The 13,468-nt window shown below is 42.7% G+C and overlaps 2 protein-coding genes across 2 annotated transcripts in view; one reads left to right on the forward strand and one right to left on the reverse strand.

Annotated features, from left to right (window-relative positions):
• The window catches only part of LOC115595755 (NACHT, LRR and PYD domains-containing protein 14-like), a 965,684-nt gene that overhangs the window by 813,123 nt on the left and 139,093 nt on the right, over window positions 1–13,468 (reverse strand).
• Window positions 9,304–13,418, forward strand: LOC115595472 (tRNA-splicing ligase RtcB homolog). The gene is made up of 9 exons (XM_030440015.1): window positions 9,304–9,313; window positions 9,877–10,033; window positions 10,126–10,282; window positions 10,475–10,634; window positions 10,962–11,137; window positions 11,780–11,968; window positions 12,066–12,176; window positions 12,396–12,515; window positions 13,153–13,418. Exons 1-9 carry the CDS (start codon window positions 9,304–9,306, stop codon window positions 13,258–13,260), a joined length of 1,188 nt encoding a protein of 395 aa, XP_030295875.1. The 3' UTR covers window positions 13,261–13,418.

Here is a 13,468-nt window from a genome sequence, read left to right on the forward strand (position 1 = left end):
TTCCTCGGTGCTGCTGGAAATCTGTTTTTATTCTACTGGTTCTGATAAAATCTTACACATCTCCAGAACTCCTATAGGAATTCTGTAAGATGAGGTTAGGTCTGGTTATGGAGAGGTGCTGAGAGGCAGCATAATAGCAACCCTCTTACAGTTACGGTTAGGGATGTCCCAATCAGGTTTTTTTTACCCCGATCCGATACGAGTCCTTTAATATTTAGTATCTGCCGATACCGAGTCCCAATCCAATACTTAGCCTGAAATAATATTTTCCTGGATAATACAGCTGCATTAAGAAAAAAAGTACCTGCATTCCTTAATAGTTTTTTTTATGTTATTGAAAAAAAGTCTATACTTTCATATGGCTCTTTCTGCATATGCTATTCCAACATTGGCCTCCACCTTCCTTGTGTTAGCAGGTGAGTGTGTGATGCTGCACTGTGACAGCAGACCCTCGTTACAGCAGCTGAAGTGTGTGTGACCCCAAATTTCCACTGGATACGTGTCCGCTGCGTTGCAGCTCCAATCCGGTTTTGCTCCGCCGTCTGCCGTCCGGCAATCCCCACTGGTTGCGGTTTGAGTCCGCTGCGGCGCAGTACGGTAGACAGCTGGCTCACGAAGCAGAGGAGTTCCCGCGATAATCACATAATCACTCACGACCGCAGTTATAGGTCTGTGTTATTAAGAACAATAACACGAAGTGTTCCCGATCGAGGGATCGGCAGAAGAGCTTGTGTTTGTCTGTTTTTTGAGATTTGTGTGCTGGTGTCAACACGGAGTGTTTTATTTTGAAAGGTAACCGGATGCTGTTTGTTATTTTAGCGCTTGACTTCCTGTTTGCTCGGTGCTAAATTCAGCTGAATTGCTGCGTCGTGCTCCGGCATCCGGCAGATATAGAAGTCCTGCGTATTTTTGCCGGAGGGCTCCGGACTGCCGGAGCTGGGACGGAGCAGATACGCAGCGCAGCGGACCTGGTGGGGATTGACACATTGACTAAAGTGAAACGTATCTGCTCCGCTGGCGTGGCGGAGACGCAACGCAGCGGAGACGTATCCAGTGGAAATTGGGGGTGAGACGCAGCCCAAACTTGGTACCTCCATATCATCCACTGCTTTTTACATATTCCTTATGTTGTTATGTAAAATGACGTGGACGTGTTGCTTGTCTCCTCTTTCGCCTCTTTTACATGCTTTGCTGTATGAGACCCAGGAAACTAGTGCGCATACCAGCACGTTGTAACTCGAAAGTGGAGTCAATGTAATGTAATGCAGAGATGGTAGGACATACCGGGGATTCAACAACTCCAGGTGAAGAAGAAAACCCTGATCCTCTACCACGGAGATGAGCTGGTTATCCAGAGCGATTCATTTAATTACCTTCTCTGTAATATTTTTGGCCATGTCGCTGTCTTGAGGATATTTCTCTTAACTTTTGAAAGTATCTGCGAGTGTTTGTTGCTTCAGTGTCTTTGCCTGTATTGCTTGAGTGAACTTGTTGTATTCTTTGAGTGTTTGTTTTCTATTTGCTGTATCAAAACACATTTATTTATTTATCGAAACGGTTGTATTGCAGATGTTACATGTCACCGTTGGACTGTTTTCGCTTCTGTTATTTCAACACTGCAGACATTTTATCCACAGGTTTGCCAGGGTAACTTAACGCACATGTCTGTGTTCTGCCCAAAAATGTACTCGGATGTAAAACAATAAATAAAATCGGGCTTGGGTCCACGTTCAAAATTCAACCAATAGTGTCACTGCAGAAAAGTGAAGTCGGACGGTCTGACTCTGTACCACCACATAACGGTGATAAAAAATTATGAGAATAAATATACATATATATATATATCCGATGACTGATCGGGATGTAACATCCGATTCCGATCGAGTCTGAAACCACATGATCGGCCCCGATTTCCGATCACGTGATCGGATCGGGACATCCCTAGTTAAGGTATTTGATGTAAAACATTTATCTAAAGTTTGAAGAATCCTGCAGAGAAGAATAAAACGTCTCAGGAGAAAACAAACATTGAAGACTCAGAGATTCAGCTGGAATCTGAGCACACTGATGAAACATGATGATGGAGATTGTGAGTCTGACAAAGACGTTGACTTTAACCTTTGTGATGCAGATGTCACAAACACAATCAAGGGGACGGAAAAACGAGTCTCAGATAAACTAGACGGCATATTTTGATTAATTAAAGAAGTTACAGACAGTGAAGGAAGCAGAGGAACGTATATCAGGACAGAAGACGACATCGTTCAACTTCGGGCTCGTACAAACACTTTGGAAACTCAAGTGAAGCTGCTGACAGAGAAAGCCGACGACATGGAGAACTGAAGTCGGAGGAATAATCTGAGGATAGTGGGTTTGTCAGAGAATGAGGAAGGGCGAGATGCATGTGAGGTTTTTATAGAAATGGAGGCTCGTGCTCGTCTGGCTTTGGAGCATGCACACAGAATTTGTCCACCACAGCGGTGAAAGGAGAACGAAGACACACCTCCACCAAGAACTCTCATTATCAAGAGTCTGAACTACAGATAGAACCAGCAGCTGAAGTTTATTATAAAGACCGACTCGTTTGACTCAGATGTGTCTGCAGACATTCACAAAAAACAGAGGACGTATGATGAAGAGTGACAGCAGCTACATGATGAGGATCAACAGACAGAGAATCATCTTTCCTTCAAAGGTTCTGTTTGACAGCCAGGAAGGACATTACATTAATGTTCATGGTCCAAACGATGATAATCCAATTTCTACAATGCTTTCTTAGTGTTAATCTGTAACCAGATCAGGAGGAACACTTTATAGCAGGTGATATGAAACTCTTTGGACCCAGTGAAAGACGTTCAACAGGCTCTGACGATACACAGGCCACATCAAGAAAACTGATCCAACACTTGATGAAAGATTGAAATGTGTTGGATATTTGGAGACATCTTAATCCTGACATGTTGGAAGGATGTGAAGTGTATGAGAGATAAAATCCTGAATATCAACATGCCATCATCTGCAGAAACATTTCTATTACACTTCTATCCTCTAAACACTGAAGAGGAAGAAATCTACATTCATAGACACGTTTCTGTTACAAGCAAAGCGTCTTATTGCTTTACAATGGAAGAATATAAAGGCAGCAAGTAGAAATAAGTGGCTGAAAGAAAGCACAATAAACTGGTCTGTGGAAGAAGAAAGTGATATTGTGAAAGGTAAATTTAGGAGGTTTGAGGAAATCTGGAGACCTTTCTTCTCCTTTCTTGAACACGGTGGAGACGACGCACCGATAGTTGATTTACAAGTTGTGTCAGAACTAATATGATGTGACGAGAAGCTTTTAGATACGTTTGATTGATTTCTCTCTGTATTATTGTTATTCTTTATTTGAACGTCTGGGCTCCTGGTCTTTAGTTCCAGTAGTTTTAATGTGTATTATTCAGCCTATCAGGACTTTGTGTCCACAGAAGAATCAAAGTGTTGACTTTATTCTAACATGTGTTTCCTCTACAGTCCACAGAGACTAAACTGACTCACACTCTCACAGTAACACCACAAACACCTTGTTTTAACACTCACCTGCCTCACGCTTTAGTCTCCCTTCTTCCTTCTCCGTCCAATCAAAATGGAGTCTAAACTTGAAGACTTCACACTTCACTTAGGTTCCCTCCCTGTTTATGATCCTGGACCACATGATACGAGCTCCGCCCCCTACACTTACAGGAAGTCAGGTGCGTGTGTGTGTGTGTGTGTTTCGCCTGAAAATAAAAGTGTTAAAAACAAAACAAACAAAAGTGAACACACCAATTCTCCTTTACATTTGTCCTCCTTTGTTCCTCCGACTGTAGACAAAAGACACTGTGGGTTCTGTGATGAGTCATTTGTTAATCATTGACAAAGAAAGCATAACATTTCCTTTATGACCACCGCCGCAAGGTCAAAATGTCTTGTCTCTTCCCAGTCTGCTTCACTGACGTCCAGAAGGAGGAGTACTTCAGGAGGAGGTTCAGTGATGAAGATCTGTCCAGCAGAATCATCTCACACATCAAGACCTCCAGGAGCCTCCACATCATGTGTCTGATCCCAGTCTTCTGCTGGATCACTGCTACGGTTCTGGACCACATGTTGACTACAGACCAGAGAGGAGAGCTGCCCAAGACCCTGACTGACATGTACTCACACTTCCTGCTGGTTCAGACTGTAGTGATTTTGGTTAATCAAATGGATTATAGATTTCACTGATAATTAAATTCTCATCACAATGCAACTATTTGTAAGTACAAATCGACTCGATTATCTTTTTCAATTTGTCTTTACATAACCCTACTGACTAGTTTACTGCCTCACACGGGGCACCATATAAACTATGTCATGTAAAATTAATAGGGAGTTTTGGGTTAAATTTGACTATCAAAAATAATGGATGATTATCAGGGATAATTGTAAATTATTTTAAGTAATAATATCTGATCACTCCGGGGCATCACATTTGAGGAAGAGAAAGGACAACCAAATCACAAAATCAGTCTCATAAAAGGTACTAAACTGTCAATTTGTACCTTTGATTAAAAATTAAGAGTTGAGTTTGGCAACATTCACTCCTGTACAATATTAAATAGACAGAATGAAGGTTCAGAAGTCTTTTATTCAACACAGAGATGAAAACACACAATCTAACTAACATGCACTGTGTGTAGTGTGTGTGTGTGTGTGTGTGTGTATGTCACTTGATGCCATGTTAGAGAAGATGGTTAGTTGCATCCAAAGACAAGAGTTTGAGTTTGTGTGAAGCATGATTCAACCAACATCAAATTAACTGTGTAGCAAAGCAAACTACCAATAACCTGACCTGAGATCACAGTAACACCCAAATAGTGAACAAACACATAGCATAAACATGTGCATTGCATCAACCAGAGTTAAAAAAGTTCTGTGCTTACCTGTGCTATGCACAGTCTTTGAAGAAAAGGTGCTGGTGGGTCCTAAGCTGATGAACCATGCGGGAGAAAGTTGTGATTCCAGTGGTGAACATTGTTGCTCTTGCTGTACAAGGTCTGATGAAAGACAGCAGTTGGAGGTTGTTCATTTCCTTTGCAAGGATAGCATCTTGGTGCTAACTTGCTTCGTGTTCCTTGGATTGTGGCGTTAGCTGGCAAGCTTTGCATTGCAGCTGCTGATGCTAACTGAGCTGTAATAATAGCAGGACCTCACATCACTGCTGATTACTGATAGAACCGAGCTCAAGATCAAGATGTGTTCACATTCTGAGCAAATATAAAACATGTTTATAGTTCATATGTGACCAGGAGCTAGAATATATATATGATTTTAATTACATGTAATAAACTGTTTGATCTGTGAGATGTTGCTGTCAAGTTTCATACACTCAATCTTTACTGGATTCAGCATATTTAAAGTGTTTCCTTCAGTTATTTCATGTTTTATGTTTTTAGCCCGTGGCTGGCTCTTGCTTGGCTGAAGTCTTACCAATCTGAAAACTATATTTGTGAAAGTGTTTCTTTCTAAATAAATATCTACTGATGTGAAGTATGGAGTTCCCCATGGGCTCGGTTCTTGGTCCTTTGCTCCTCTCTTGAAATATTTCTCCTTCAGAGTTAAGAAAACATTTCCACTGCAATGCGGATGACACTCGGATGTATGTGCCCATAAAAGCTGATGATAAATCTCAAATCACAAAATTAGAGACCTGCTGGTATGCATCGAAGAAATGAATGCCAGAAAACTTCCTGCTCCTGAAATTGGATAAAACTGAGATGCTGGTCATTGCCCCCACTCGAGAGACACCACTTTGATCAGGTCACTTTGATTTGGACATCTGTGTTATTTCTCAAATTTCGACTGTCAAGAACCTAGGTGTTTGAGTTCAACAAAACTGTCAAGAATTAATGTTGCCTACTGCAGCTTTAGGTTACTGTTTAGCTAACATTAGCCACCTAAAGCTAATGTGAGCGGACCTCACATTAGCTAACTAATATTAGCTAACTCATATAATGTCATTATATTTCTTTTTTTCAAAAGCATTTTTTGGCCTTTATGTGGCTTTATTGATAGAACAGTTTCAAGATACGACAGGAAACTTTTAGAGAGCTAACCAACTGAGCTAAACAGCGCCCCGTCATTATATTTCTGTTGTTGGCTAACAGCTAGCTAGTTTGTCTGTGACTCCGTGTCATGTTCCTGTTGTCATATTATCTAATGTTCATCAACACTGGTGCTCAGTTGTGAGCAGTGAGACAACTGTCCCAGTCCAGCTCAAGGGAAGGACAAATAAGAAAATACAAAACATCCTTTAAATAAAGATTTATTCAATGCGTACATATGTAAATCTGCAACATCAGTAGCGTTTGCATGTATGTTTGAGTGCAATGAAGATAACTGAAAGAGCATAGCAGAACTATCTCCAATTCTAGAACGACCCGTTGAGCTCAGAACACAAGAATCAGGAAACCCAACCCTACACACACACACAAACACACACACACACACACACACACACACCCCCCTCTGGGCTCCTGGTCTTTAGTTCCAGTAGTTTGAATGTGTATTATTCAGCCTATCAGGACTTTGTGTCCACAGAAGAATCAAAGTGTTGACTTTATTCTAACATGTGTTTCCTCTACAGTCCACAGAGACTAAACTGACTCACACTCTCACAGTAACATCACAAACACCTTGTTTTAACACTCACCTGCCTCACACTTTAGTCTTCCTCCTTCTGCTGCATCGTTGTAAACAGAGACTGAACAGACTGAACCCATTCACTTGAAGCCGCCCTCTCATGTGACACTGAGCTGCTCCTCCCCTCTGACATCATCTGTGTGTATGTGTGTGTGTGTGTTGCTGCTGTTTGACAGTCTTACAGCAGACGCACACTCGTCTTTCTGCAGCTACAGCTCACTGAAGGACAAAAAACCCACCTCGGACAGAAACGTGGAACACTTGAATATTCCTCTGACAGACAGAAACTTTGAAAATCCACAGAAGAAATTCAATGAGGGATGTATAAAAACACAAAAATGACGCGGCGACAAAAACAGCACCAGATTTACATTCATCAAAACACAATGACAGAGATTATGTCCAGAAAGTGTCGATGTCACTGCTTCTGATATGACTAACAGGTATTAATATTACCTGTGTGACTCCTCTGCATACCTGGAGAAGATGTCTGGTCCAGTTGATCACTGCTGACATTCATCCAGGACCTTCATCAACTCTCATGATGCTGCAACACACACACACACACACACACACACACACAGTCCAGTAAAAATCACTCATTAAGTTTATAGCTGACAGACGGTCACACTATAATGCTGGCTAACATGTAAACTGCAGGTGAAAAACTAAGTCAGACAGAAGAACTGGAGTGAGTTCAGAATAAGACCTTTAAACTACTCTCATTATGAGGATATGAGGATTAACGCTAACATTAGCTGATAGCTGGTTGCTGTCAATAACACGACAGGTTTGATTTTTACGATGCGATAACGCGTTAACGCAACGTCCTCTTAACGCCGTTAATTTTTTTACCGCGCGATTAACGCTCAGTATAAAAAATAAAAAAAAAACGTGCATTGTAGGATTTACGGCCCTCGCTGGCACCCGTAGTCTTGATAAAGAGGGTGGCAGAAGATTAAGAAAGGGAATCAGAAGAAGAAGAAGCAGGGTTGGCGGTTCGGGAAAAACACGGCGGACTGAAAAGCGTGCCTGTTTGCTGATAACTCATCCCCGCATGTTTATCTCCAGCTCCTCTCTAGCCTTCTTCCTCCCTCCAGCAGGCAGCCTGGCCCTGTTGCTGTCCTCCTCAGACAGACGCTGAAGCTCAGTTTCTCTCACTCTCTTGGGGTCGACAGAGAAACTTCTAGCGACTGCTTCTCCCGAGTTTTCCTCTGAATATATCGCGACAGAAAGTTTGAATTTCAAGTCATACTTTTTATTGTTTTGCTGCACCGGAGCCATGGTGATCATCAGTGTGATATTGACTGACAGAAAGCAGCACAACACATGAAAAAGGCAAAGAAGAAAAACGTGCAGCAACCAGTGGTTATTTACCAAAATATACATCTGCACCAGCGTTTAAAGGCACCCTGCACGTACTGTCGACATGAAATGAGTCATCATCGAAATACATTGAGTCTCAAATATCACTTGCAAGCCAAACACACGGCAGATGCAGAGAGCCCCCCCCCCGCCAAAAGTAGACAACAAAAAGGCCTTTTATTTTCCTGCATGATTTGAAGTGTTGAATAAAAATGTTCATAATGCAAGCATATTTGCCCTTTCTCATCTTGTTAAAAATATGACGAATATGAAAAAATACATCAAGGTACATTTAGAACAGAAAACAATTTGCCAAAAAATGGGATTAATTTGCGATTAATAGCAAGTTAACTATGGACAAAATGCGATTAATCGCGATTAAAAAAATCAATCGTTTGGCGGCCCTAATTTTTACATGTTCCAGCTTTACAATGATGTTACAGAGAGAGAGGGAACAAGAAACATTTCTGATTTAGTGGAAAACAAACGTTCAACTCTCCTTTTTGACAGTTAACACCATAGACATAATATACGTAGACACCTCATGACGTGCTGGAAAGTAACCCAGCGTCGCCGCCATCTTGGTTGGGTCTCCTCACTGTATGCTAGCACCAGAGTCAATCGGAATCAATGGAGAGCGAGCAACTATGCCTGTATTTTGTGCAGTTTACGGTTGCAATAACCAGCGCAGTATTGTTAGCAGATCGCGGGGGATTACCTTTCACAAGTAAAATTAAAAAACTTTTTTTTTTTATAATTTTTGTGACAGCACCCTGTTTCATAAGTAAAGCTCTGCCATTTGTAACCGTGTGAAAATCCGGTAAAAATTCGGGGAGTTATGATTATTGTAGTTGTGGATAGTATGGTAGCCCTGAAAGGTCAAAACACTTGCAAAAAGACAAAACACAAGCAAATTGAGAAAACACTTTCATTAATTTGACAACACATGCACAGCATTAAGAAAAACGCGCTGCAAAGACCACAACACAAAGGAAGTGTTTCCAGAGGACACTTAAAAGCGATGCACACGTCCGGACAGGACCAAGGTTGTGTCCGAAATCACCCACTCATTCCCTACTCCCTAGTCACTACATAGTGAATCCAACGTGGTGCACTATATAGGAGCTCAACGGCAGAAAGAAAAACGGACTTTCGGACACTCCGACGCCATTAATGACATCACTACTGTCGTGCAGTTGAAACGTGAATTGAAACCTCCATGCGTTCGTCCTCAGCGCAATGCATGATGGTAAATATTGCTTGGTTAGTGACCATCGGTTGTACACTACTTTTCGCGATGCATTGTGGGATACTTTGGGTGCACTATATAGGGTATAATATTCCCCACTAGACATTCGGACAGCACTACAAAATGGCGTAGTCACTATATAGTGCACTATAGAGGGAGTAGTAAGTGATTTCGGACACAGCCCAAGACACCACGACTGACAAAATGCTGTCTTCATTTAGAATAAATATCTGATCACTTTCTGTGTCTTTGTTGTCTTTCTGCAACTCTTTCTGGTCATTATACGACTCTTTGTTGTCATGTTGCATCTATTTTTGTAAATTTAAGGTTTGTCTGTTGTCTAGAATCTGTTTGTGGTCATGTGATGCCTCTTTGTGTTTTTGTGTTATAGCTCTATGTTGTTTTGCTTCTCTTTGTCGCCATCTTGTGTTTGTTTCAGTGACGTCTCCAGCTGAACCGCAGCGCTCCCTGAGCAGACTCATAATCCTTCTGTGGTTCTCTGATGTTGGTTTTAGAGGTGAATCATCTCTGAACTGCTGTGTCACGTTTCATTCATCCTGTAGGCGGCGTTGGTTTTGATATAAACTGCGGCGTCCGTCTGCTGAGGACGAACCTGGACGAGGGCGACGTTCAGCCAGTGAAGGAGCAGCTGGCTCAGTCGCTGTTCGACCACATCCCAGTGGGAGTCGGATCCAAGGGAGTCATCTTGATGGGAGCCAAGTAAGGACGGATCCTGCAGGACTGAGGACACAGCTCAACACACTCCCTCTACACCTGTTCACCTGTGTTACCTGTGTGTGTGTGTGTGTCAGGGACCTGGAGGAGGCTCTGGAGATGGGGGTGGACTGGTCCCTGAGGGAGGGTTACGCCTGGGCTGAAGACAAAGAGCACTGCGAGGAGTACTGCAGGATGCTGCAGGCCGACCCCAACAAAGTCTCGTCCAAGGCCAAGAAGAGAGGCCTGCCGCAGGTATCCCAGCAGCCCCGGGGCTCACACCTGATGTACACCTGTGGATGTTTGCTCGCTGTTAAACTCTGCCTTTAAAACAACTTCGACATCGGCTAACGTGAAGCTGATTTGTGTGCGATACATTTACATTTATGAGATGTGTGAGCGTGCAGAGGGTCGTACTGACTTCCTGTGTGTGTCTGTGTGTTGAAGCTGGGGACTCTGGGAGCTGGAAACCACTACGCTGAGATCCAGGTGGTGGACGAGATCTACAACGACTACGCCGCCAAGAAGATGGGCATCGACCACAAAGGTCAGGTGTGTGTGATGATCCACAGCGGCAGCAGAGGCCTCGGACACCAGGTGGCCACAGGTAGGTGGTGCAGCGCGACACACACCCGGATCACAGTTTGACTCTTCATGTTTGTTAAGCGCATTTTAAACTGTCCTCACTAAATCCAGCTGTCAGTCTGACTTCTCATTTTATTTATTTAACAAAGAATTAAGCACCAGGAACCCAAAATACAATAAAAATGGCACCGGCACCTCTTAAAGTGTTCAAATCTTCACTGATAATCACTTTGAAATTTTACAATGGAACAGTAGAAGGTCCAAAACGATATTGTTTCACTATCTTTACTCTCAAATACACAGAAAAATGTCAGAAATAAACATGTAAAGTGATTTTTCTCACAAACAGACGCTCTGGTCGCCATGGAGAAGGCCATGAAAAGAGACAAGATCACGGTGAACGATCGCCAGCTGGCGTGCGCTCGCATCACGTCACAGGAAGGACAGGACTACCTGAAGGGGATGGCGGCCGCAGGAAACTACGCCTGGGTCAACCGCTCGTCCATGACCTTCCTCACCAGACAGGTAAACACACCTGGAGCCGAAGAGACCATCTGAGCCTGGAGTCATCTCAGGAATCAGACCCAACTGACCGGAGACGAGGAATATTAGTGACGAATATTTGGTCTTACTTTTAGGAAAGTAGGATGCAAGTTTTAAAAACAGGTTATTAAAAGTCACCATTTTAACTAAAAATAAATTATTGTTGAGGCTCACGTGGTCTGAAACAAAGATAAAAACATAAAAGGTCTAATAGAGGACAGTAAAATAGTTCAAATTCAGCATAGAAGCAAAAATAAGACTTGTTGCCTCTTTGTTGTTGTTTTGTATATTCCTCTTGTGTCACTTAAATTTCAAAATGGCCGCCACCTCAGCCATTATTTTACCAGGGAACGTCGTCCAGGTTGACTTTGATCATTCTGGTGTCGATCCATCAGAAATCCATTTGTATCTACGGAACCTTCCATCATTCACTCAGAATACTTTTATGACTGATGTGAAACATGTGCATCAACACCACATTGTTTTAGGAAAATCCTTTAATAGAAAAGATGTTAGCTATTAGCTGCTTAGCTCTGAGTGGCTAACGTGTGTTGGGCCCTTTTTTAAATGAGCACTCTGTGAAACAACACCCGCTGACTGACTCTTTAAACTTTTGTTCTTCAGGCCTTTTTTAAAGTGTTCGCCACGACGCCGGACGACCTCGACATGCACGTCATCTACGACGTTTCTCACAACATCGCCAAAGTGGAGGAGCACGTGGTGGACGGGAAGCAGAGGACGCTGCTGGTTCACCGCAAAGGATCCACCCGAGCGTTCCCCCCGCACCACCCCCTCATCCCTGTAGACTACCAGGTACAGACTGCAGTAACAAACTATTCAATCAGGTTTTAAAAGTGCTGCTGGAGATCTGACTCTGTGTCTATTAATTTTTTTTATCCTCTTGTTTCAGCTCACAGGTCAGCCGGTGTTGATCGGAGGGACGATGGGAACCTGCAGTTACGTCCTCACAGGGACCGATCAAGGCATGACGGAGACATTCGGCACCACCTGTCACGGAGCGGTACGAGTCTCTAATGTTCTTACGTTTTAAAACAAATCCCTCGCTGCTATTTTTGACAACCGTAGTCATTTGGTAAAATGAAAATAAGCAGTAAAAAACTCAACTACAACTAGCAAACACTCTGAAAAACATTACACTAAAATGTGTATGATCACTATATATAAGAAACATATATATGACTATGTATTGTCTGACTTCTCCACCTGTCCGTTGTTTCAGGGTCGCGCTCTGTCTCGAGCGAAGTCCCGCAGGAACCTGGACTTCCAGGACGTCCTGGACAAACTGGCCGACATGGGCATCGCCATCCAAGTGGCTTCACCCAAACTGGTCATGGAGGAGGTGAATTATCTTTGGTTGTGTTGGAAATGTTGATGAAGGTTCTTAGACATCTGGGTCATGCTGATTCTAAGAGCCATATCGTAGGCAACTGGACGTTTCACCTCACATCCAAGAGGCTCCTCCAGTTCGAGCTAACTGGAGGGGAGTTGCAGGCTTTTAAACGTTGTGTGGGAGTGTCCTTACAGAGTTACCTGGGCTCACCTAGCCCTATCAACCCACATGAAGACCGGTTGGGTCCACAAGTGGTCCTAACCACTCTGAAACTCAGAGCTCGCACGTGACCTTAACAACTCTGTAAGGACACCCTCACATTCTGTAAGGACACTCCCACACAGAGTTTAAAAGCCTGCAGCTTCTCCAGTTAGTTAGAACTGAAGAAGCCTCTTGGCTTAGAGGTGAAATGTCCAGTTGCCTACGTTACAGCGCTTAGAATCATGTTTGAAATGTTTCAATTCTAAATTTTCTTTTAATTAGTTTCATTATAATTATTAATATTCAGTTTGTTTAAAGTGCGACGTTAAAGGAACGTTTTGTCCTTTTTCAAAGATTTTTGATCTATTAGAATTCCTTTACGTGGCACTTAACATCTCCCGTACATGGATGTGGCGTTGACTCATTTTGTTTTCTTTGTTTTAAGGCTCCTGAATCGTACAAGAACGTGACGGATGTTGTCAACACGTGTCACGACGCTGGAATCAGTAGGAAGGCGATCAAACTGAGACCGAACGCCGTGATTAAAGGCTGAAGCTGCATGACGCTACATTTAAAGACAATTTACACCAAACACTGCGATGCTCCTCAGAAGAAAAAGATCTTCCCCTTTCTTTGTTTTGGTTTTGGTATGATGGATTTATGTTAAAGCAACTAAACTGAGAAAAAAAATTAGATTGAAAGTTTGATTTCTGACCTGAATTTTTTTTTGTCTTCAAAAGTTGTGATCAAAATAAAGGAGG

This window comes from Sparus aurata, chromosome 14 (genome assembly GCF_900880675.1).
Source record: "Sparus aurata chromosome 14, fSpaAur1.1, whole genome shotgun sequence".
Classification (NCBI taxonomy): Eukaryota; Metazoa; Chordata; class Actinopteri; order Spariformes; family Sparidae; genus Sparus; species Sparus aurata.

Excerpts from the sequence above, each read along its gene's own strand:
- LOC115595472 (XM_030440015.1), top strand. Across the intron at positions 10,034-10,125 it reads GTCATCTTGATGGGAGCCAA|GGACCTGGAGGAGGCTCTGG; the intron begins GTAAGGACGGAT and ends TGTGTGTGTCAG. Across the intron at positions 10,635-10,961 it reads CGGACACCAGGTGGCCACAG|ACGCTCTGGTCGCCATGGAG; the intron begins GTAGGTGGTGCA and ends TCTCACAAACAG.